We start from the raw sequence: 22,346 nt of genomic DNA, 5'->3' as shown, positions 1-22,346 counted from the left end.
TGAAGAGCAACATAAAATCAGGAGGATAGTTTGTTAACAAGGAAGCACGTAACCTACGACGTGCATGCGTGCACTCTCATCGCATCCATATCTCTTCCTGTCGAAGCTGCATTTGTTTGGATCGTGGTCGAGGAGTTGATGGTTGATCTGGATCCCAGGAGTCGCCGAATCGTCGAGTTTCAGGTGGGAGATTATAACCAAGAGAATATATACAAGGATCGATGGCGTATAGAAGAAGACATGGTATGGGAAGATCGTCCACCTACGTGCTGCCGTCGGACGACGACGGAGATATGTACACAACGTCCTCTTCGCTGGCGGCTCAGGCCTTGAAGGCATCCGCCGCAAATTCCGACTCCTCTCGCTTTAAAGACCACCCCAAGGTTCAATTCTCTTGCTATAATACATATAAGAATCAATCCTAATATGTACATTTGGTTGATCTTAATTTTGAACGCACGCACATATATGTATACATGGAGGCAGATGGAGTTCTGGTCCTATTATATATGTGTTTGATTGATGTCGTTTATGTAAATAGGGAGGAAGTCATACATATGATTACACATCAATGGGGAGTTCGAACGAAGACGGCGGCCTTTGGGGTGTTCTAGCTAGAAAAGCTAAGTCAATTCTTGAGGATGAAAATGCCCATCATTCCAAATATCATAGCGATAGCGTAACATGGCCAGAAATGTTAAATTCCTCAAGGATTGAACAGGTGAACAATCACATCTAGCTCTTCCGAGTTAAGGTGGACTGACATGCTATCTTCATTTGTTTTTGAAGCCATATAGTTTTATACGTTTTCCGAGGTAACTTGTTGGCTAAGCGTCAAAATCACGCTGTGATCACGTCTTTTGTTTTTTTCCCTCCTGTAATTATGTAGGCTGAAATGTCTACAAGGCTGGACAATCCTACACTGCGTAAGAGACTGGACGCACTTGCATCTTCGATGAACCGCATTGGTGACTCCATTGGGAATGCTTTGGAGGTCAGATTAGACCAGTTGTTCTTTGTTTATGTAACCCTTGTAGATATCAGAATCCAACGTCAGAAGTTTTTATCTGGTTTTGTTAGAAACAAAGATATATGAGTACTTTATCCGGAAATGACATTCATACACCATCTTATTTTCTAGCTATTTGACATTCTTTGGTGGCAATCTTAGAGTTGAAATGATATCAACGACAAAAATACCATAGCAAATGTCGTTTTCTTGCCTTAATTTCACCATTCTAGCTAGGGAATAGACGCCCTTAAAGAATCCTGAGTTGATTTATAAGTCAACATCTAATTCTCATGGTTTTCAGGAAGGACGCACGATTGTTGAAAACAAGACAGCAGATTTAATCCAAGAAACTCGCAAACTACAGCTAAGAAAAAAAGGAATCAATTTGGAGGAACTCAACTTTGAATCGGGTGCACCTGGTTCATGGAAGCAACGAACGGAATCACCAAATCAAACCAGCCAAGAAGATCAGCTCAAGGCATCTCGCGACGTAAGGTTGCCATATCTTTGGTCTGCTTAAATTGTAGTATTATGTTTCTGTTTAAGAGCAGGAAATGTGAGCAATTAAGTATCAGTTTCATTACCTCAAAGTGACAAATATAAGTCGCATATATGCTACCTGTTTCATACAACAGAAGAGACGTTTTTAATCAACTATTAATTAAAATATCATAATCCAAGCACTGTGTATATGCTGACTTTGCTTTATAGATTTGGCCTGAATATTTAACTTCTACATCAAAAAATCAAAATGTAAATCCAATATTTGTTTAAACGATATTTAAACTTGGGTTTTGGACACTCATTTGAAACACAGTTAAAAAAGATAGAGGGTGCGTAATGTCATGCTTCAATTTGTTGGATTTTTCTTGCTCTGCCAGTGTTGAAATGCATTGTACACTACAATTTCGCAGGTGGCAATGGCGACAGCTGCCAAAGCGAAACTACTTTTGCGAGAGCTGAAAACACTCAAAGCAGACCTCACTTTCTCAAAGGAGCGGTGTTCTCAGCTAGAAGAAGAGAATAGAATCCTCAGAGAGGCTCGCGACAAAGGAGTTAATCCTGCCGATGATGATATGGTATCTTCATCTGTTCCCTTTTAGAACTCAAAGACTTATGCATGGATGGACCAAATGAATAAAAAACTAACTCAACGTATTCAGTTGATCTATAATATTAATTCGTAACTTGAAATTCAAAACTTTATACTTGTTGTCCAGATACGCCTTCAACTGGAGACACTATTGGCAGAGAAGGCTCGACTGGCTCACGAAAATTCTGTGTATGCTCGCGAGAACCGCTTCTTGAGGGAGATTGTGGAGTATCACCAACTCACAATGCAGGATGTTGTGTACCTTGATGAGGGAAGTGAAGAATTTACAGAGGTCATTTCTCCCATTCCTGTGGTGTATAGGACAACACTCTCTATGTCTCCGCCATCGCCAAGATCTCTAGCCTCGCCTACCGCGATTTCCTGCCCGAAAGGAAGTTCTGCAAGCTCCCCCCTACTCATAGAGAAACAATAGATATCCCCCACGAACCCAAACTCTGCCAACTACAAAGATTTCAATGGATTAGTTTTCTTTCTTTGACCATTTCATCGTATTCTTCTATAATTAAGTATTTTTGATTCTTTGGTTTGATCAAGAGTGGCGTTACACCTATCCATTCTCTTTGTCCCTCTTTATTATAATAGGAAAACGAGCTGTGTATTAAATGTGAAAGCAGATTCGTTTCTTTATACATCCTTGTTTATTTAAGTTACCAATTAAATTATTAAGTTATCTTAAAGATTTTTTTGTAATTCATTGTCCATCTTAAATGAATTTAAACATTAATACACATTCTTCTTTATTTCTTAAATTTTATGCCCAAAAAAATATTTATTTACATTTTCTTGTTTATTTAAGTTAGCAAATTAAATTAATATGTCTTTTTAAGGGTTTATTTGTGATTCATTGTCTGTCTTAGATAGATTTGGACATTAATTCACATTTTTCTTTATTTTCTAAATTTTATGTAAAAAAATTATTTATTTATATTTCTTAGTCAATTTTTGTTATTTATTGTCCATCTTAGATATATTTGGACATTAATACACATTCTTTTTTCTTCCAAATTTTAAACTAAATTTATGATATAATCTTTAAAAAAAATTTAATCAATGTAATCCTTATAATAAATATGAATTATATTGATATTTTATTATCATTTGTTATATATTACAATTTTACATATAAATTTTTTTAACTGAATATTAAATATCATTTTCTTGTTCATTTAAGTTAGCAAATTAAATTAATATGTCTTTTTAAGAGTTTATTTGTGATTCATTGTCCATCTTAGACAGATTTTGACATTAATTCACATTTTTCTTTATTTTCTAAATTTTATGTAAAAAAAATTATTTATTTACATTTCTTAGTCAATTTTTGTGATTTATTATCCATCTTAGATATATTTGGACATTAATACAAATTCTTTTTTTCTTTCTAAATTTTAAACTAAATTTATGATATAATCTTTAAAAAAAATTTAATCAATGTAGTCTTTATAATAAATATGAATTATATTGATATTTTATTATCATTTGTTATATATTACAATTTTACATATAAATGTTAATATCATTTTCTTGTTCATTTAAGTTAGCAAATTAAATTAATATGTCTTTTTAAGGGTTTCTTTGTGATTCATTATCCATCTTAGATAGATTTGGACATTAATTCACATTTTTCTTTATTTTCTAAATTTTATGTAAAAAAATATTTATTTACATTTCTTAGTAAATTTTTGTGATTTATTGTCCATCTTAAATATATTTGGACATTAATACACATTTTTTTTTCTTCTAAATTTTAAACTAAATTTATGATATAATTTTTTAAAAAAATTTAATCAATGTAATCCTTATAATAAATATGAATTATATTGATATTTTATTATCATTTGTTATATATTACAATTTCACATATAAATTTTTTTAACTAAGTATTAAATATCATTTTCTTGTTCATTTAAGTTAATAAATTAAATTAATATGCCTTTTTAAGGGTTTATTTGTGATTCATTGTCCATCTTAGATAGATTTGGACATTAATTCACATTTTTCTTTATTTTCTAAATTTTATGTAAAAAAATTATTTATTTATATTTCTTAGTCAATTTTTGTGATTTATTGTCCATCTCAGATATATTTGGACATTAATACAAATTCTTTTTTTCTTTCTAAATTTTAAACTAAATTTATGATATAATCTTTAAAAAAAATTTAATCAATGTAGTCTTTATAATAAATATGAATTATATTGATATTTTATTATCATTTGTTATATATTACAATTTTACATATAAATTTTTTTAACTGAGTATTAAATATCATTTTCTTGTTCATTTAAGTTAGCAAATTAAATTAATATGTCTTTTTAAGGGTTTATTTGTGATTCATTGTCCATCTTAGATAGATTTGAACATTAATTCACATTTTTCTTTATTTTCTAAATTATTCTTTGACTTTATCCAGAACGCACTGAAAAAGGTAACGACGACGGTTTCCCAATATTAAAAAAACAAAATAATAATTATTATAACTACTTTAATATGATTTTCTCCTAATCTCTATCTTTCGATACATAGAGATAAATTATTGTTTAATATTTTGTACTGATACAAATTAATTATTTGTTACTATATTTTCAGTAACATGGAAAGTGACGCACATATAATAAATATTGGTAATTAATTAGCAAGTACACGCTAAATTTGATAGTGTGACCTTTTCTTCTTGTTCTCTTATTTTCTTCCATGTCTTTTGCTGTATTTTTGCTTTAATTATTGGTTTGATTATTTTCTACATTTCAATATAATAATAATAATAATAATAATAATAATAATAATAATAATAATAGGCAAGGCAAATAGAAGTGTAGAACAACATGAATTAAAATAAATAAAAAAACTACTAATAATCCAAACACTGTAGTTAAAAGAAAATAACTAAAAAAATAATCTAGTGAGTGTTTATTTAATGTAATAGTTGGATAAGACTGAAAATTATATTTTTGGTCTCATAAGTCTATATTTTTCAATTTTATTTCTATTATAAGTCAGTTTACAGTCTTGATATATTAAGTTGAAAACTTACTACTAAATCTGCAAATTCACTCAAGTGTCTTAATAAATCTAAAATAGAAAAATACGCAATTTACCATATCAAAAAATGTAAATTTCCTGTACTAATTAATACTTAATTGTCGTAGGAGGGAAGGAAAATCTCGGCCATTATTTATACACATCACCACAAAATAAATTGTTAATTTTACAATATTCGAATTTTATATCAAGGCAAAAACTGAGACGATCTCATGGGTCGTATTTTATGATACAGATCTCTTATTTGGGTCATCCATGAAAAAATATTTCTTTTTATGCTAAGAATATCTTTTATTTGAGTTGAAAAAATATTATTTTTTATTTTGAATACAGGCTTACTCTTTTATTAATTGACAATGCTATATATATTGTGTGTAATATAATTTATGAGGTATATTGGATTTTGCTGCAAAATGGGTTGCCCTTGAGTGTGGATGAGCTATTCCTATCAGATCCGTCGTGTTCGGTTGACCTCCAGAATCCCCACTCCAATATCCCCCGCCTCTCAAGAAATGCCGGCCCGGTCCGGTTGTGTGTTACCCTCTGCAATCGAGCTGTGAGTACCAACGCCAACTCATCCTCTTACTCTGTCTAGTTGTTCCTAATGGAATGATACGCTGCTTCTGTTTATACAGTTACCCTCCACTAGTTTCTCTTGATTCCCGCTCTCACCCTCAAAAGTTTTTATCCCTACAGCATTTCTTGGTCGGGACAGGTTTGTTCGATTATGGCCTTTTGCTTTTTCTTTTTTCTTTTTTTTTTATTATCATTTTTTACTTGATTGGCAATTTGTGCTCAATATATTTGAGCGGCAATATCTTTAACATCCGAAACATATCGTGGGTTTTGAAAATCAACATTGTAGCTATGTGAAGAATGTGTTGAAAATAATTGTTTCTTTGGGCCTTGGGGGGTGGGGCTTTGGGAGTTAAAAACCGAGCTTTTTCAGAGTACTACTTATGTATGGTTCAGTGACTTGCTTTTTAATATTACTGATCTCCATCTACTTTGCAGGTAACAGGAACCAAAAGATTTCTAGACTTAAGGTTCGGTTTTGGGAATCCATAAGATCGGGGTAAAGTGTTTGGTATATGTATTGTGGTAGATATGTTAGCTGTAGGTCTATTTATTTTATTTTGGTGCCTGCTGCTATTAGCTTGAAAGACTAGGCTTCGAATAATTTCTCGGACAATCAGTTAGGCAGATATGCTGAGAATGGCTGGCAGATGTTATTTTTACTGTAATAACCAATGCATGTTAATATCAGCTAAACATACCATGATCAATAGGATGTGGACTAGATGAATACTTTGATGTGCTTCATGTGTTAGGATTTTGAAGAACAATACGACACAAGTTATAGAACCACCTTCCACAGCCGAAGAAGAAGAAGATACATTACCCGAAGAATGTGTTATTGTCGAGAGAACCCAACCTGATGGAACAGTTGAGCAGATCATATTTTCATCCGGTGGTAGTGTCGATGTGTATGATCTTCAAGCTTTGTGTGATAAGGTGATTAAACCATTTTTTCTGGGTACTTATAATTTTCTCTCTTGAGGACTATTTGTTGTACACTAAATCATTGGACACATTTGTTTCCATGGATGTAATCTTGGCCCTTGTTGGCCTCTTTCATTATGCTCCTCTAAAACAGAGGCCATGGCTGCCAATATATAATGCTTGCTGGGTGACAACAACAAAATAAGATCACACACTTGAATTTTGCGGCCATGTTTCACAATATGAAAAGCTAACTGTACTTCCACTTCAGCTTTTCGTTGATTTAAGCAAATTTATTGAAATATCTTGTCATGAAATGTATTTTGCCTTCTGTGCAATCTCCTTTTGTTTTCTTGTTGCTTTGAATTCATACAGTTTCTTAATTGGAAATCAGGCCAGAAATCTACATTATATCGTGGAGGTCCTCTTTGATTGACTTTATCTATTTCTGTTTCAAACAACTTGAGGTAGTGTACACCAGAAAATAGTGGTGAAGGCCTGTTCAGTTGGCGGTTTGGTCATATATGGTGCATAGAGGGTTGTATTCATTTTTCCTTCACCTCTTCTCTATCTCTTGAAACTTTTGAAAATTTTCACATTTTAGAACATTTTCTTTGCGATATTGACAACAATAAAATTTGGTAAAAAATTAATCGATATAGTGATTTCCATAATGGTATTCATAGGTTGGCTGGCCTCGGCGACCGTTGGCAAAGCTTGCAGCAGCTCTGAGAAATAGCTATATGGTTGCTACTTTGCATTCCGTGAGCAAATCAGCTGGCGAAGGTACTTAGTAATAGGACCTTTCCAGGTTAAACAACAAAGATTTTACCGGAAAATCTTTGCTAGAAATATATTTCTCATCTTTCCTGCAAAATTCATTTATAATCTATGGAACTCTGGGTACTCTGGCCTTCTGTAAACTGAGTGACGACATCTTACGTACTTTGGCTAGTTATTTGGCAGAGGGAAAACAACAAAAGAAGTTGATTGGCATGGCCCGGGCTACATCTGACCATGCTTTTAATGCAACAATTTGGGATGTTCTCGTTGATCCTTCCTATCAGGTAGTCTCGTGATACTAAGCTAGAAGGAAGCCCTTTAGCTAATTTGTTAGAATTTTTGCTTGGAAATATAGTCCTTTGCTATTTGAGCTTCGTGATTATGAATGCTTACTTGTGTTTTAGGGCCAAGGACTTGGGAAAGCCCTTATCGAGAAGCTTGTAAGGTCACTTTTGCAACGGGACATCGGAAACATTTCACTTTTTGCGGATAGTCGAGGTAAAGCACCTCAACAAACACCTAATAATCAATTAGGAAGATTTTGCACTGAGCAACCTGAGGCAACAAAACAATCAGGAACAAGTACTAAACATGTTTGTTTATTGTTAGCATGATATTTGGTTCTTTAATATTTTATGCAGTTGTGGAGTTTTATCGGAGCCTGGGTTTCGAACCCGACCCGGATGGCATCAAAGGCATGTTCTGGCACCCAAAGTATTAGCTTGTTTTAAATTTTACAGGCTTTCCTCATCTGTGTAAGCTATGTGACTACGGGCCAAGAAATTCTCTTGGAAACTTAGTCCTCGTGTTACATGTACAAATCGCAATGTACGTTGTACTTGAAAAAATGTCATATTAGTAGAAACTATTGCGTTTCTTGTTTTTCCTCAAACACGACATTAGCCAAATCCGATTTCTAGGCTGATTGGGAAGTATTTGAAATCATAAAAAAAATTTATGTAAGTTATGAAATGTATAGCAAATTTTTTTTTTAATCCGAAGTTGGTCCAAATTTAGGTTAATAAACGTATAGTTATTAAAAACAACAAATCCTATACCGTGGTATAAAAGTTAGGAAATCTATATCATAAATTAAATATTCCACAAAATAAAAGTATTTCTCAAAAAGCAAATATGTGTTCATAGATTATAATATTCAAATAGGTAGGGAAAAGAAAAATGAAGCTCAAATAAATTTTATCTAACGGTTTGTTTATTAGTAATTACGACCCATATTTATATTAAATTTCATTTTTAATTTTATATATATTTTTATCCTCGATAAGGAGGAGTTGAGCTACCTCTACCAATAAGGGAAAGTACTGTTCATCAAGTCATTTTTTATTAGAAATTTTTATATGACATTATATATTTTGACGATGTATTAGTGTAATATCAATAAAATAATTAAAATTATAAAAAAAAAATTAAAAATAATAATGTAATATATTTTTATCTGTGGGAAGGATCAACTTTACCGACATTCTCAATAAAAAAATAATACTTTTAACATAAAAAGTAATAATTTTTTGTGGATGATTCAAATAAAAAATCCATCACATAAATTATGATCCGTGAGACGTAACACACAAATTTTTGCCGATATTTAATTAAAACAATTTTGCCGCAATTGGGTCAGGCTAAGTCTGCAGAAGAAGAAGAAGCCGACGGTGGCAGAGGGAAGCAATCGAAAATGGCGATGGTGTGGCTAGAAGCAATGCTACCTCTGGGGATTATAGCGGGGATGCTCTGCGTTATGGGAAACGCCCAATACTTCATCCACAAAGCTGCCCATGGCCGCGTCTGTACTTCCAGACCCATTCCTCTCTCTGTTCTTTTCGTTTTGAATCGTTCTGATAAATTAATCGTATGATCGTGGCAGCCGAAGCACATCGGGAACGACGTGTGGGATGTGGCCATGGAGAAACGGGATAAGAAGATCATGGAGATTCTCTCCTCTCATTCCCCTTCCAGCTAGATTATCCGCTTCGTAAAAGGTTTCTGTTTTTCCCTTCTTCTTTTAGGTTTGCAAACTTCCTTCACTATTAATTTAATCACTGATAGTCATCTGAAGAAAATTTTGGAGTAGCGATAGATACTTAGTAACCTAAGAAGCTAAGTGCTTTTATCGATACGGTCGGGGGCTTGGGGAAAGGTCTTGGTGTTTTTGTCGCGAAGAAGAAAATTTGTGACAGAAAATTCTTGTATCTTCACTTTGAGAATTCGCTTACATAATCTGAGATAAACATTCAATATCTTCAATTGCATTATTATAACCATTTACTTCTTAGGAAATGATCTCTTTGAGGCACTTATATCATTTGGTTTTATGTTGTTAAGTTTCCTTCAACCACTGATTTTGGTCCGATGATATAGAATGAAAGTAATGGCAAAGGCTTTGATATATGGAGTTAACCTACTTATTGTCAATACAGGCATACTTTTGATGTTTGCTTCATGCCAGAAGAATGCCTATTAACTGCCTGTGGAAATTTCTTGCCAAAAAATGTTTCCAGTTTTTCGTGGGTTATGGAATGACAAAGGTGTAGGCTTTGCACCATGTGAAGGTTGCTTGAAGATAAATAACTTAAGATGTGAGAAAATTGAGGAGATGAAAAACTGATAATAGATGATGATGACGATGAGAAGTTCCCCTGTTATAGTTCAAGGTTTTTCTTTTAAATTTCCTAGATCTTGGCCCTTTCAACCTCTTTTTTTCCTATGTTACTTTCAAGGATAGGTTTAATTTAAAATCAGGTGCAGCGCCCATTTCTGGACGTGACTATGCCATGTAATTTATTTCAGGCATTGCAGCCCCCAAACTCAAACATAATTCTCGGTATCTGACTTTATCAATCTTCGTTTGTTTTGGGTGTAGCAGCAATCCTAGCTTAGAGCTTCTCCGTTCTCACGGCTTCAATCTTTCCTTTTTTGTTCCACTTTTTTTTCCCACACGGCAAATTCAGATTTGTATTGTATCCTGTATTCTCGACCTTGCTGCATCATTCTCTTTCACCTCAATATCTCTCCGTTTCAAACCATTCTTCACTGCGGTGAAGATTTAAATAAACAAGAGGAAGTTTACCTACTTTTCTATGAAGTGTAACACTATTTAAGCCTCAGACAAGTAATTTAACTCTATTTATATAGTTATCAATAATTGAATGTCAGTGTAGCAGAAGTGTACAAAATCTTATGGGGCCAATAATACCATAAAGGAGAAAAATATTGGCACAAGATATGAACTTTCCAAATCCTAGCCTGGAACAATTAATGTAATAAGAAATGAAGTATGCAAATTCTAAGATATCTGAGGCAATTTGGCCAAGCAGCAGAAGAACCAAAAGCAGCGGCTGTCGAGAAGCAGAGGAGCCATGCATGAGGGTGTCTTTGGCTAAGTGGTCTGGGGCAACCTAAAGGAGACCAAAATCCATTAGCGGTGGTTAAGATGGTTTTCCAAACTATCTTCAGAAATCTTACAAAGCCATTTCAAGGTTTTCCATAGCTCGGAAAAACCCAATCCAAACACCAACTTAAGCATCACTGTTAGGGTCCATGTTATGCCCACGATTCTCTCTCCTTAAAGATTTCTCCGTTTCTCTTTCTTTTTCGTTAAGTTTTACTATACTGCATCCTATATCCTCTGTTAATCTGTGTATATGCTTGTTTGTTGGAATTAATTACCTGTTCTTTTTTTCTGTCACGGTGATGCAGGTAACGCTGTGGGGAAGCTTCTTTCAAATAAAAATGAGGGCCATTTTCTCGGTCTGTGGACTTTTATGTGAACTACTTTGTCGTTGTATTTTCTTGTGTTAATTGCTTTGGATCCACTCTTATCACGTGGGAAATGTTCTTTGGTGGCGGAACATGGCCTTATGACAATGCTTGAATGCTTCTTTACGTTCCAAAAGATATGACGATTTCTTTCATTAATCTGTGTTTTACAAGATGCCATGATTTTTGTTATCCACTGTCCAGGAACTTGTTAACCGTGAGTCATTTATCAAGAGCTAACCTAGAAAATTTTTTGGGGACTGTCTCAATAGTATGGTTAACGGGGTCGCGGAGAGGTTGTGATCACTTACACGTTGGATCCTACCCCTTAATTTGCTAAATTCAATAAACAGGAGCCGAACCTATACACCGATCTCCACAAGCTTGTTACTCATACTGTCATACAGAACCTTGTTAGTTGTGGTTCTTGGTTTGCATTAAGTAACCACTCAGCAATTGCCGAAGAAAATGTCTAAGCGCATTGGATGGAAATATTTCATTTGGAATGAAAGTTTAGATTTGATTTGCGATTTGAACGATGGATTTGGAATGACTTACTATCATAATTATCATTGCATCTATATGGATTAATAAATGATGAATTTGAAATACACCAAATATAAATTCATTCAAGTAATAAATAGATTTGAAATCCATTGATTTGAAATTTATAGCTTCAAATCTTTTCATTCAAGTGCAATATAATATTACATTTGGATTGAGTCCATTGAAATCCATGATTTTAAATTTAGTTTCATAGTTAAATAAGTTAAACAGTGGAATCTTAAATTCATTTTTTTTTTACTTATTTACACTAAAATAATAATAATGATATTAATCACAACGAATTTCAAATGTTTTAAATATTCTAACGATTTGAAATTAATTGTGATAAATATAGTTTAATGTAAGTAAGTATGGAGATGGATTTGAATTTCTTATATGTAGGCTATGATCCTAACAATGAAAATACAATGGATCAACATGTCAAAAAATTAAAAATATTATTCAATAAACTAAAAACAAAATACTTAAACTTTCTTATTGATTGTTAACAATCTGAAATCTCTTTCATGAGATGATTTTTAAAAGTTAATTTTAGAAATATACATTTGAAATCAAAATGAGATTTTATATTTTTATGGTGTGTTTCGTCTTACTAAATAGATGCATATTGATTATGAGCACGTACGTTTCATTACAATAATGTTTCATAATTATCAGCATGCGCATGCACGAAGGCGTCAAGACTAATCAATGCCAATATGATATGTCATCATATATAAAATTATGAAACTAATTAGATTTATTTATATTATAATTATTTATGAAATATTATGAATATTTTATTTTCTATTAAAAGAGATGTAAAAATTGGATTTTGAATTTTAAGTTACAAAAAAATTCAAACTGTTTAAAATATGTAAATCAATTGTAACTTAAAACTTGAGAAGAATTTATAGATCCTATATATTACCTTTTCATATGGTTTCGATTTTTATTTTTTGAGAAACTGGAACCAAATTGTATGTCTTAGATTTCCGAATTACGATCTAGTTTTGATTTAGAATGAAATGAAATCTATAAAAAGACCGTTTGAGTTCTGTGGTTCGAATGAAAGTTTAAAAATCATAGTGGATTTCAGACTAAAATCAACCACCTTCAGACATCAGCCACAAAAAAAAGAGGTGGAACTAAAAAATCCAGTAGCGTAACAAGTAAATTTCCTTCATCACAGAGACTAGAAATCCACTGGTTTCAGCCAAAATGCACACTGCTGACAAATGAATCAAATATGAATGCTTTTCTAAGAGTTTTATATACACCAACAATAATCTCTATACTTCCCACATCACAACCCAAAAGAATTAACAAAACAATGGGCTAGACACCTAACATGTCTGCAATCAGAAAGCGAGAATTCCAAAAATAAACTCAGGGTACATATTCGGTCTCGAGCGTTGGTTGAGTCCTTGTTCCGGTAGCTGCTGGTGCTTTAGTGCTTCCAACGGTGGTCATATGCAAAGCCTCCCCCACATCTGCTGCCCTCTCCATTTGATGCATTTTCTTCCTATGTTTATACTTGCATAGCCACACAATCACGAGTCCTAGAATAATTAACAATGCGAACCCCCCTACCACTGACCCCACAATTATCCAGACCTTGGAATGGTTACTGCCTTCCTGCTCTTCTGGAGTACCACTAATTCCTCGTTGCGGTGGTGGTGGTGGTGGAGGAGGAGGGGAGAATGGTGCAGGAGCTGGGGAAATTGATTCCACTGCAATAGAGAAGTGCCCCTGTTGGAATGTTGTACATATATTGTCTGACAACACACTAGAGAAACTAACTGAACCGTTTAAATCAAATGAAGCACACTTGGGAACTGATCCTTCTGGCACGGACTGTAATCCCAAAAACTTGATAGATATGGGTTGACCAGAGGCCTTGATATCCAGTACAGGCAAGTTTCTGGCCATAAGATCCGCAGCATCATAAGCTAGAAGGCCCAATATCGGCGACAAATACTTGTAGCCAGGAAGGGGGTAATATACCATAGACCAATTGCCCAGATTTTGGTAGACCAAAACAAGCCTCTCAGTGTAAGGTTGTCCCCTAACACCCTTGGGAATCTCAAACTCCTTGTACGTACTAACACCCTTTGTCCTTAAGCTACCACTCCGGAGTCTCATGGCCGAAATCTGAATCCCAGAGAGATTAAAAGAGACAGCTCCATCATAAACAACACCGGTTCGTGGACGCACAAATGCCTGGTACGCATAGTCTTGGAGGAGAGCATCTAGTGCCCGTGCATTACTAAACAATGAATTAGAAGTTGGAGACGGAGGTGATTGAGCTCCAGTGACTCTCAGCAACAAGAATAACAACACAACAGATAGACGAAGCAATACCAGACCTCTAACAAGTCCCATGGATGGATGTTTCTAAATATCAAACTAATGGGAGCCAAACAAATGTAGTCGATCCAAATCTAAATTCAAGGCAAAAATGCCGAAAGTCCGCCAGCTGGCAATCTGAATGCCAAAATGAACCTTAGATCCCAAAAGATCAAGCGAGCGAAGAACAAACTCCCCCCCTATCCTTTAATAATAAACAATAACAGGATCAAGAAACTTCACAGTCACACATCACAGGTTACCAAAGTTCATACAGAATCTTATTCCATGATCGTTAACCAACAGTGACAGTAGGGCAAAAGCTGCAAAGTCTTCCAAGACAGTAAAGCCAAGAAGAGCAACTTCGAACCGTTGGAAAGCAGCAGCAAACCTCACAAGCACTTTTAAGTCCCTCACCCCCTCTCTCCTTTAGAATCTTATACCATCACCATATTTAATACTATAAGCTAAATAAAAAAGAGAATCTACTGCGTCAAAAATTTAAAAACATAAAAGAAAAAAATAAAGAATAGAAGCCTCTCTTCTTTAAAGAAGTCAACGAAACTCAAAACAGAATATAAAATTCCCAAATCAAGAACTCACCAACTCAACATGTGATTACCGTTCCCCCACTCCAAGTTGCAGCCAAGCCCGCGGATTCTGTATATTTATATAAAGATACATATAAACCCTAACCCGTAAGCGACGCGGCGCACCCACAAAATCACGTTTCCCTCAGTATAAACAGGAAAAGAATATACCCAATAGAGGAATGACTAAAAAAATGAATGGAAAAGAAACCCAATAAGCGGACATAACAAATTCCCCGAGAAACGTAAGCCCCGGAATCACCTCACTCACCCAATGAGATCCAATCTTTTCCTTATTTTTTTATTTTACGAAAAAAGGGGAAAAAATCAAAGAAAGTGCGTATATTTACAAAAATCAAAACAGATAATGATCACTTACCTATCCTAATCCGCCTACAAATAAAAAACTGCTCAATGCGTCACCTTCCAAAACGCAAATTAAATCATTATATCATCATGGTATAGACAAAAGAAGTGGATTGCAGTTTAAAGGGTGGGTGTAGAAGCAAAGATAGAGCACAAGAGTAGCTGGGTAACGTACAAGTGTGCGTGAAAGATGTCCGCAGGTGGAAGATGAAGTGGGGGAGAGAGGAAAGTGACGGAAGTAGATTCAGAGTGTGTAAAAGACGAGACAATATAATATAGCAAATTGATGTGAGTTTATTAATAATTTTATTTTGTTTTTTTTTTTTCGATTTTTTTTTCAATTTATTTTTAATTTATCTAAAAAACCATCCAATCTCGACGAATCTTATATAATCACTAATATATATTTATCATATCTTAATAAAATTATATATATGTGTATAAGATTATTTTGAATTTTTTCTGTCTGATTTTATAATCAAACTCGATTTAATTTATCGATGATCGGTTCATTTTTGAACATTTCAAAAATGAGATATTATAGTTCAAGTTTTTTAAAAAAAATTTATTCAACTTCTTTAAATTCTAACTCAGGTCGTAGCAATTATGTTTATGATCATAGAATTATATAAAACAGTAAATAGATACAAAATAGATACTTATTTATTACAATTTTTTAATAAACATTAATTTATTTTAACACTTTTAATCAATGAAATGACTTAGAGAAATAAAATATGAAGTTAGTAGAATTTACTAAAAATTAATTGGCTTTAAAAGTAAGTTTATTAAAACGTAAAATTGACTTTACCCAGATCTTATATCAATTAAACAATTTATAATGATAATCAATTTATCTATTTATCAATACTTCGTGTATCAAAATATATTTTATTCAAAAAATTTATAAAAAAAATATGTTTGTAAATTTATCTCTTCTATGACTCCATTAAAATATTTAGTTATCATTGTTATAGCTTTTATCATATATAAACGCGACATAAAAAAATTCATTTTAAAACTTTAAATTTTAATAAAATTTTATATTTTTCATATAAAAGTTATTTAACACAAAAAAATAGGTACACGTACAACACGTGTCAAGGAAGCGAATTATTGTTAAAGTTGAGATGCCAAAATTGATTAATTTTGATGTTATAGTCCTTTTTTAAATGGACAAAATTATTCATATTAAAAACCAAAAAATTTATTATAATAAATTCACAAAAATATAAAACTCTGTCAATCTTTATTAAATTTAACTACCATATTTCACACACTTATTTTGGGCCAAAAGAAAATAAAAAATGATAATATGATACCATATGAGGTAGATTATTAAGTAGATCTACTTGCTTTTTATTTATGTACACAACTATTTTTTTTTATATAGAAAGATATATTTCGATTTTTTTCTTGAGATCAAATGGTATAAATCTGATGAAATGGCAAAGTGTTATTTTCTGGCCTCAATTTCGAATGTGCTGCCTTACCAAAGTTCCGAAAAGCAGCGACGACACAAATGAGGTGTAAATGAACGTGATCGAGTTGAACATCGAGAAACATCTGAGTTATGAACTTGTGTTCGAGTAGTTAAAAACATTCTGCTCGAACGAGTTCGAATTAGAGCTCAATTTCAAACTTCGAACATGTTTAATATCAGTTAACGGACCATCTAACAAAATAATTTAACTTTAAATTTGGTTCGTGAAATCATCTCGATTCGATTAGACCTCTATTCACATGTCACTATCCCTCCATCTCAAATTTCACACCCCAACTCTACGCCCATCAACACAAGTGAATTTTGATTGAAAATTAGATGATGAGAATGTGGACAAAACAATGGCTGATGAATTTGGCACTATGGCCGCGCGTTGCTTCTTCAGCACTAAATATATTTCATCACAATTAAGAAAACCCATCAAAAAGTTAAATCCACAAGTTTTTTTTTTTGTTTTCTTCAATAAACAATTGTAACAATGAAAGGGAAACATGGGAAAGAAGACTGTCGTTATCGAACAATATACTACGCTGAAGCTGTCCCATTCTTCCTTCTATGTTTCGCTTTATCGCTTACATGCATATGGTTGGGCCATGCCCTCAATTTATGGTACGTATCTTTCGGCTGCAAGAAAAAATTTTAAATCGTGTCGTTAATCAATTTTATAGTCACTTTTGTTATATTGCTCCAAAAGATGAAATCGGTCACCTTAGGCGCCCCTCGTCCCGGCTCGACAGGATTGTGAGAGAAGGTAAATCATAGTGACTCAGCCAACCAACAGCAGCTAGATCTTATGCTACGCCGCGCACAAGGAGCTCCCCTACATTGGAGGGAATTTAACTTCCATACTGCCGCTTGCGAGACTCGATCCCTGGTTATTGCTCCAAGATTCACTGCTGCTGACCAACTGAGCTAAGCCCATGCGGGCGTCAATTTTGTTATATGAATATATGATTTGAATTTTTATGAAACAAATCGATAATTGGAGAAGTTGGTGAAAAATCCCCAATCAAAATATTTCTTTGGGTTTACTCCCTACCCACAAAATTATGGTACTATGTCGTACAAATTGTGTTACACTTCATGTGAAAATGTGTTACACTTCATGTGGAAATGTGATACTAAAAAAGTACCCAGGGACTGAACACAAAAAAAAAGACGGTTGGGGACTGAAAGCCAATTTCCCGATAATTTATTTTATAAATATAGGTGTGTAATATAATATACAACTGAAGACTGTATTAATTATGGAGAAGAGGTTGACAAAAAAATTAAAGGAAAATGGATCATACGCAGCTGCATTGGCCATAATTGCGTCTCCATTGCGCTTCTTCACTTGCTCTTGCTCCATCTTACCTTCCACCTCTCTGTTCACTTGAATTGATTCCGATTTCAGATCTAAACCAAATCTATTTTTTGTATTTTGAACATTCTTTTTCTATCTGTTTCTACCCTTCGAGCAGATACTGTATCTTGAGTTATCTGATGAGTCGCAGCCTCAAAGAATCTGTCATCGGCGCCGCCCGAAAGAGCCCGCCAGGGCTTTTTCCAAATGGATCACTTCGTAATTTCAATGAAGATGATAATTTGGATCTTTTCTCCAAGACCCTCCGCCGCTTTTCCGTTACCTCTACTCACCATCCCGATGGTAACATACTTTTTATCACCTTGTTTTTTTTTGCTTAGTTATATCCAGTATCGTTGTTTGTTTTATTTTTGCTTGTTATTTCGATTTCGAGCTGGGTTTTGCTTTGCGACTGCTCATTTCACTGCGTTTGTTCAACCAATTGCGAGTTTGCTTTGATTTGCATTTTATTGTCCGTTTGGCCTTGACTGTGTGAACCTGTGGTTTAGTAGTACCTTTAAAGCTGGGGAGACTCTCGATTGGATCGGCAAAACAGGGGAAGAGTGGATTGAATGATTTTTTGTCAGCCGATGGCGGGAAGCACGACTATGATTGGTAATCCTTCGATCTCTATTTCTTGTTATTCTCATTCTTGGGTAATCAGATCCGGATTGTAGCTTATGCTGAGATTTTATTTTCTTTATTTGGCTTGAAGCTTACCCCTGTCCAAAGTACCGCAAAACAATTGTGGAACGTGATAGATGCTGTTTCTGATCGTTATAAGTTGGATTATCGCATGTTGCTTTAGTTTCTCACTTCAAATAGGGAATGAACTTACCGAAAACGCATTTCCGTCCTGATTTTTATTGTAGTTATATTGTTAGTTCTAGGCTTTGCTACTTTTCATGTGGTATAAGTTGTGGATTCAGTAATAGCTTGGAAACCTGATAGATATTCGAGAATTGTTGCATTACCTAGTTAATTTAGTAACTAGTCAAGATATGGAATGTTGGCGAACGTTTCTAAAAGAATTTTGGGTGCCCATTGGATTCTTTCTAGATAATTCATAACAGGTTGCCTGCTCATTGATTACTTAGTTTATAACTTCCCATATTCTCCTTTTTCATAAAACGAGTTTTCTCAAAGAGACCGTAGAGTCTAAATAGGAATTTGATATTTCTTGATGACTTGGAAGTCAGAAAATGGGGTATGGCCTTCAGGACCTCAGTACTGTGCATGTTTAGAAAAACACGACTGAGAATGTAGCTGAATCTTCACATCACTGAACTAAATCTCTAAGAGCTCGATAATGGCCTCTTTTGAGTTTTCCTTGGATTACCACGGTTACAGTTAACATTATCAATGTTGCTAGTTTTACTCTGCGTAGAACAAATTCCACACGATGAACTATGTGAAGTTTCCAAGTAATATTGTCATGCATCATGGATTACTATCTGTTAGGCTTCTTACACCTCCTGGAACTCCTTTGGTCCCTTCTTCGGATGGAAATGAATCTCGGCCTGGCTTTCTAGCTTCAAGAAGCAGTCCATTGATCAGATCAATCTCGACAACCAAGGCCTCAAGGGTATGTGAACTTGTTTCCCATTTCTCACTAACAGCTTCTAATACAGTGTTTTGGCTCTTTTCCAGTTATATTTTTTCTTTTTTGGAAGTATTTCTACTTGTATTTGTCTTGTTAAAGTTGACTTGCTACTTCACCATCAACTTTGGCATATTTATGAAACCTTTTGTAAACATAGAAAGTTTTCAATTTCAGCTGTCAGTTTCTCAGTCAGAAAGCAACCATGCTGCAAAACCAACACGAAGCAGATCGGTGACTCGTTCTTCTGTCTCTAGTTCCCAACACAATTCCTATTCTAATAAATCAACTTCCATTTTGAACTCAAGTTCTGCTTCCGTCTCTTCTTATATCAGACCATCAACTCCTACTAACCGCTCTTCAGGAACTACAAGACCTTCAACCCCTTCTGCACGCCCAACAGTGTCAAGATCTACAACTCCTTCTAAATCTCGTACCGCTCCCACTGCATCTTCAGTGGATAAACCAAAACCATCGCAGAACTCAAGACCATCTACTCCTACTTCTAGGACACAAGTTTCTGCAAACACTAACTCTTCCGCGGCGTGGACAACATCGAGGCCATCTACACCTACTCATCTAAATTCCACACCATCTTTATCTCTTGTTTCTGGAGCTTCTGTCCCAGGTGCACATAGTCACACCAACGGACGCAATGTTGCTTCTGTATCTCGCCCAAGCTCTCCGGCTTCACGAGTTTGCCCGCCTCCACATACCATCATACTCCCTGATTTTCCACTTGAAACACCACCAAACTTGCGAACGACTCTGACAGAGAGATCAATATCTGCTGGTAGGTCCAGACCTGGACTGGCTATTGCTGCTAAAGGAAATGTAGAACCTTTAGCAACTACAGTCACTGCGCCGAGGAGACAGTCATCGCCGGTGGTCACCAGGGGAAGAGCTGCAGATCCAGTTGGCAGGGGTCGACCACTTGTGAATGGACAGCTGAATAATTCGGTGGATTATCGGAGAGAGTTGTCGACTCGGAAACCTGTCAGTTCATCCACTGATGGCACTGGGTCTGGCCGGACAATTTCAAAGAAAACACCTGATATTGCTGCAAGACATATGGTATTCGTTTCTAACTTTGAGTTTTTAAATATTTATTAGTAACATATGTTTTACTATTAAATTCCCAATATGAAGTTTTGCCTGTTGCTCTGTACGTTTCCACAAGGGGAAAAAAAAAAGAAGATAACTTCTGAGCATTTTCTTTTGCAACTCTTCTTTGTGTTTTAGTTTACCATATAGATGGTAACAAACTTGAACCATCGCAAATAACATGGTAATACGACACCCTCACCAGTTGGTCATGATTCTGTTTTCAGCTTCTTTTGTTCCCGACTCTCAGGGACCTTCATGCGATGACATGTCGATTATTCTCCCTTTCATTATTAGTTTATGTAACCAGCAAGCAGGATAATGAGTGTGGGTAAAGTTATTAAATAGGAGCGACTAGCAGTATTAAGGATGCGCTGATGCCTGGTGCCATGTTTATCACCAGCTGAGTGCCATTTATTGGTTTCTCCCTAACGAAGAAAAGGGAAATGAATAGTCGTAACTTAAATCGGTGCCATATGATAGTAGGTGGAGCATATGTTTGCTCATCATGGTTCTCAACAATCTTCTACTAATATTACAGGATCTAAAAAATGGAAGCAATTTGTCTCGACCTCTTACAGGCTCAAATTTATTTCCTCAAAGCGTTCGATCCGACAACCATAAAACTCAACTTGGTGCAGCATCTGGCAATGGATGCGTACCAATTTCTCGTTATAGTGACGTTGCAGAGATCATAAATCATATTAACACATTTTCGGAAAGTGGAAGTGAAGAGGACAAGCATCCATCTTCAGCAAGACTTGCCAACAACGATATTTATGAAAGCTCCCGCTATGAAATGATTCTTCTTAAAGAGGACCTGAAGAATATGAATTGGCTTCACAGTATCGACGATAAGTCCGATGAAGGATCCATCTTTGATAATGGATTTGAGCGTTTGCCAGAACCATTTGACCATGAATAACCCCTTGAAGGATTTTTATTGTTCCTTTTTTGGTCATTCTCCCCTGATATTGTTTGCAAATATTTTGGTTCCTGAAATTCCTATACTGGTTGAGCGTTTTATGTTACCTGACGAAGCAAAATGTATTGTATTTTACTTATGGGATTTAAGGGTACCTTTATCGGCCACTTGAACTACGAGCAAACGATGTAAAAGCAAGGTTTGTGCTATACAAAATGTAGTTTTACTGAGATGAATATTACTGAAGTTACTTTCTTGTTCCTTGAGGCAAGCGTGAGCAGTTATTTTGAACAAGTTATATTGCATAAGACTTCCGTAAACAAGATTATTCCTTAGGACCTCCAATGAATGATGCAGGAAGAACAACACAGTGACCAATTTCACTTCCACAATTTTCCTCACCAACATCGCTATCAACTATTCCCTGAATACATCTCGGATCAAATCTCCGCTTGTTTTCGTCTGTCGTCTCCAACTTGATGTACATATAGACAACAAACTGTTGTAACAAAATTCCACCATACAACAAAACAGACATATCAGAATCCTGGATTTGCAGCTTATAGCAGTAATACTCTCTACAAGACACCATCCTATCATTCCATAGGTGGTTGCAACGCAAAGCAGGGAAAAAAATCAATATAACATAAAAAAAACAACGGATATTGCAACGAATCATAACACCCAAAATAATGCTTATTTCTGTGCGCAATGATATCTTGATCATAAGAAATATTAACACCATCATTACCCTCCAGCCAAATAGCTGCAACAGACATTCTATAATGCAACG

General features: G+C 34.7%; 5 protein-coding genes across 7 annotated transcripts; 4 read left to right on the top strand and 1 right to left on the bottom strand.

Annotated features, from left to right (window-relative positions):
• Positions 1–2,746, top strand: LOC140965550 (uncharacterized). The gene is made up of 6 exons (XM_073425632.1): positions 1–383; positions 542–721; positions 890–994; positions 1,314–1,502; positions 1,927–2,091; positions 2,233–2,746. Exons 1-6 carry the CDS (start codon positions 222–224, stop codon positions 2,536–2,538), a joined length of 1,107 nt encoding a protein of 368 aa, XP_073281733.1. The 5' UTR covers positions 1–221; the 3' UTR covers positions 2,539–2,746.
• A 2,797-nt stretch (positions 2,747–5,543) lies between these two features.
• Positions 5,544–8,334, top strand: LOC140965513 (histone acetyltransferase TAP1). The gene is made up of 8 exons (XM_073425569.1): positions 5,544–5,720; positions 5,800–5,879; positions 6,179–6,239; positions 6,496–6,679; positions 7,354–7,453; positions 7,634–7,734; positions 7,855–7,948; positions 8,092–8,334. The coding sequence occupies exons 1-8, from the start codon at positions 5,599–5,601 to the stop codon at positions 8,169–8,171; spliced, it is 822 nt and encodes a 273-aa protein (XP_073281670.1). The 5' UTR covers positions 5,544–5,598; the 3' UTR covers positions 8,172–8,334.
• A 734-nt stretch (positions 8,335–9,068) lies between these two features.
• On the top strand, positions 9,069–11,379 carry LOC140965521 (NADH dehydrogenase [ubiquinone] 1 alpha subcomplex subunit 1-like). Its single transcript, XM_073425580.1, has 3 exons — positions 9,069–9,251; positions 9,333–9,447; positions 11,165–11,379. The coding sequence occupies exons 1-2, from the start codon at positions 9,144–9,146 to the stop codon at positions 9,426–9,428; spliced, it is 204 nt and encodes a 67-aa protein (XP_073281681.1). The 5' UTR covers positions 9,069–9,143; the 3' UTR covers positions 9,429–9,447; positions 11,165–11,379.
• A 1,552-nt stretch (positions 11,380–12,931) lies between these two features.
• LOC140965552 (uncharacterized) lies at positions 12,932–15,342 on the bottom strand. Of its 2 annotated transcripts, none has more exons than XM_073425643.1 (2): positions 14,723–15,342; positions 12,932–14,257 (listed from the first exon to the last, which is right to left on the bottom strand). In XM_073425643.1, the coding sequence occupies exon 2, from the start codon at positions 14,153–14,155 to the stop codon at positions 13,160–13,162; it is 996 nt and encodes a 331-aa protein (XP_073281744.1). In that variant the 5' UTR covers positions 14,156–14,257; positions 14,723–15,342; the 3' UTR covers positions 12,932–13,159. The 2 variants fall into 2 exon arrangements, with proteins under 2 accessions (XP_073281744.1, XP_073281743.1); XM_073425642.1 differs by having other exon boundaries at positions 12,932–14,895; positions 15,089–15,342.
• A 2,500-nt stretch (positions 15,343–17,842) lies between these two features.
• Positions 17,843–21,789, top strand: LOC140965511 (uncharacterized). 2 transcript variants are annotated; one of them, XM_073425566.1, is made up of 5 exons: positions 17,843–18,227; positions 18,437–18,539; positions 19,386–19,509; positions 19,702–20,598; positions 21,170–21,789. In XM_073425566.1, the coding sequence occupies exons 1-5, from the start codon at positions 18,065–18,067 to the stop codon at positions 21,551–21,553; spliced, it is 1,671 nt and encodes a 556-aa protein (XP_073281667.1). In that variant the 5' UTR covers positions 17,843–18,064; the 3' UTR covers positions 21,554–21,789. The 2 variants fall into 2 exon arrangements, with proteins under 2 accessions (XP_073281667.1, XP_073281666.1); XM_073425565.1 differs by having other exon boundaries at positions 18,434–18,539.
• The last annotated feature ends 557 nt before the right edge of the window (positions 21,790–22,346 follow it).

Source organism: Primulina huaijiensis, unplaced genomic scaffold (genome assembly GCF_012295235.1).
Source record: "Primulina huaijiensis isolate GDHJ02 unplaced genomic scaffold, ASM1229523v2 scaffold10763, whole genome shotgun sequence".
In the NCBI taxonomy this organism is placed as follows: Eukaryota; Viridiplantae; Streptophyta; class Magnoliopsida; order Lamiales; family Gesneriaceae; genus Primulina; species Primulina huaijiensis.
This window is presented reverse-complemented; position numbering and strand designations above follow the sequence as displayed.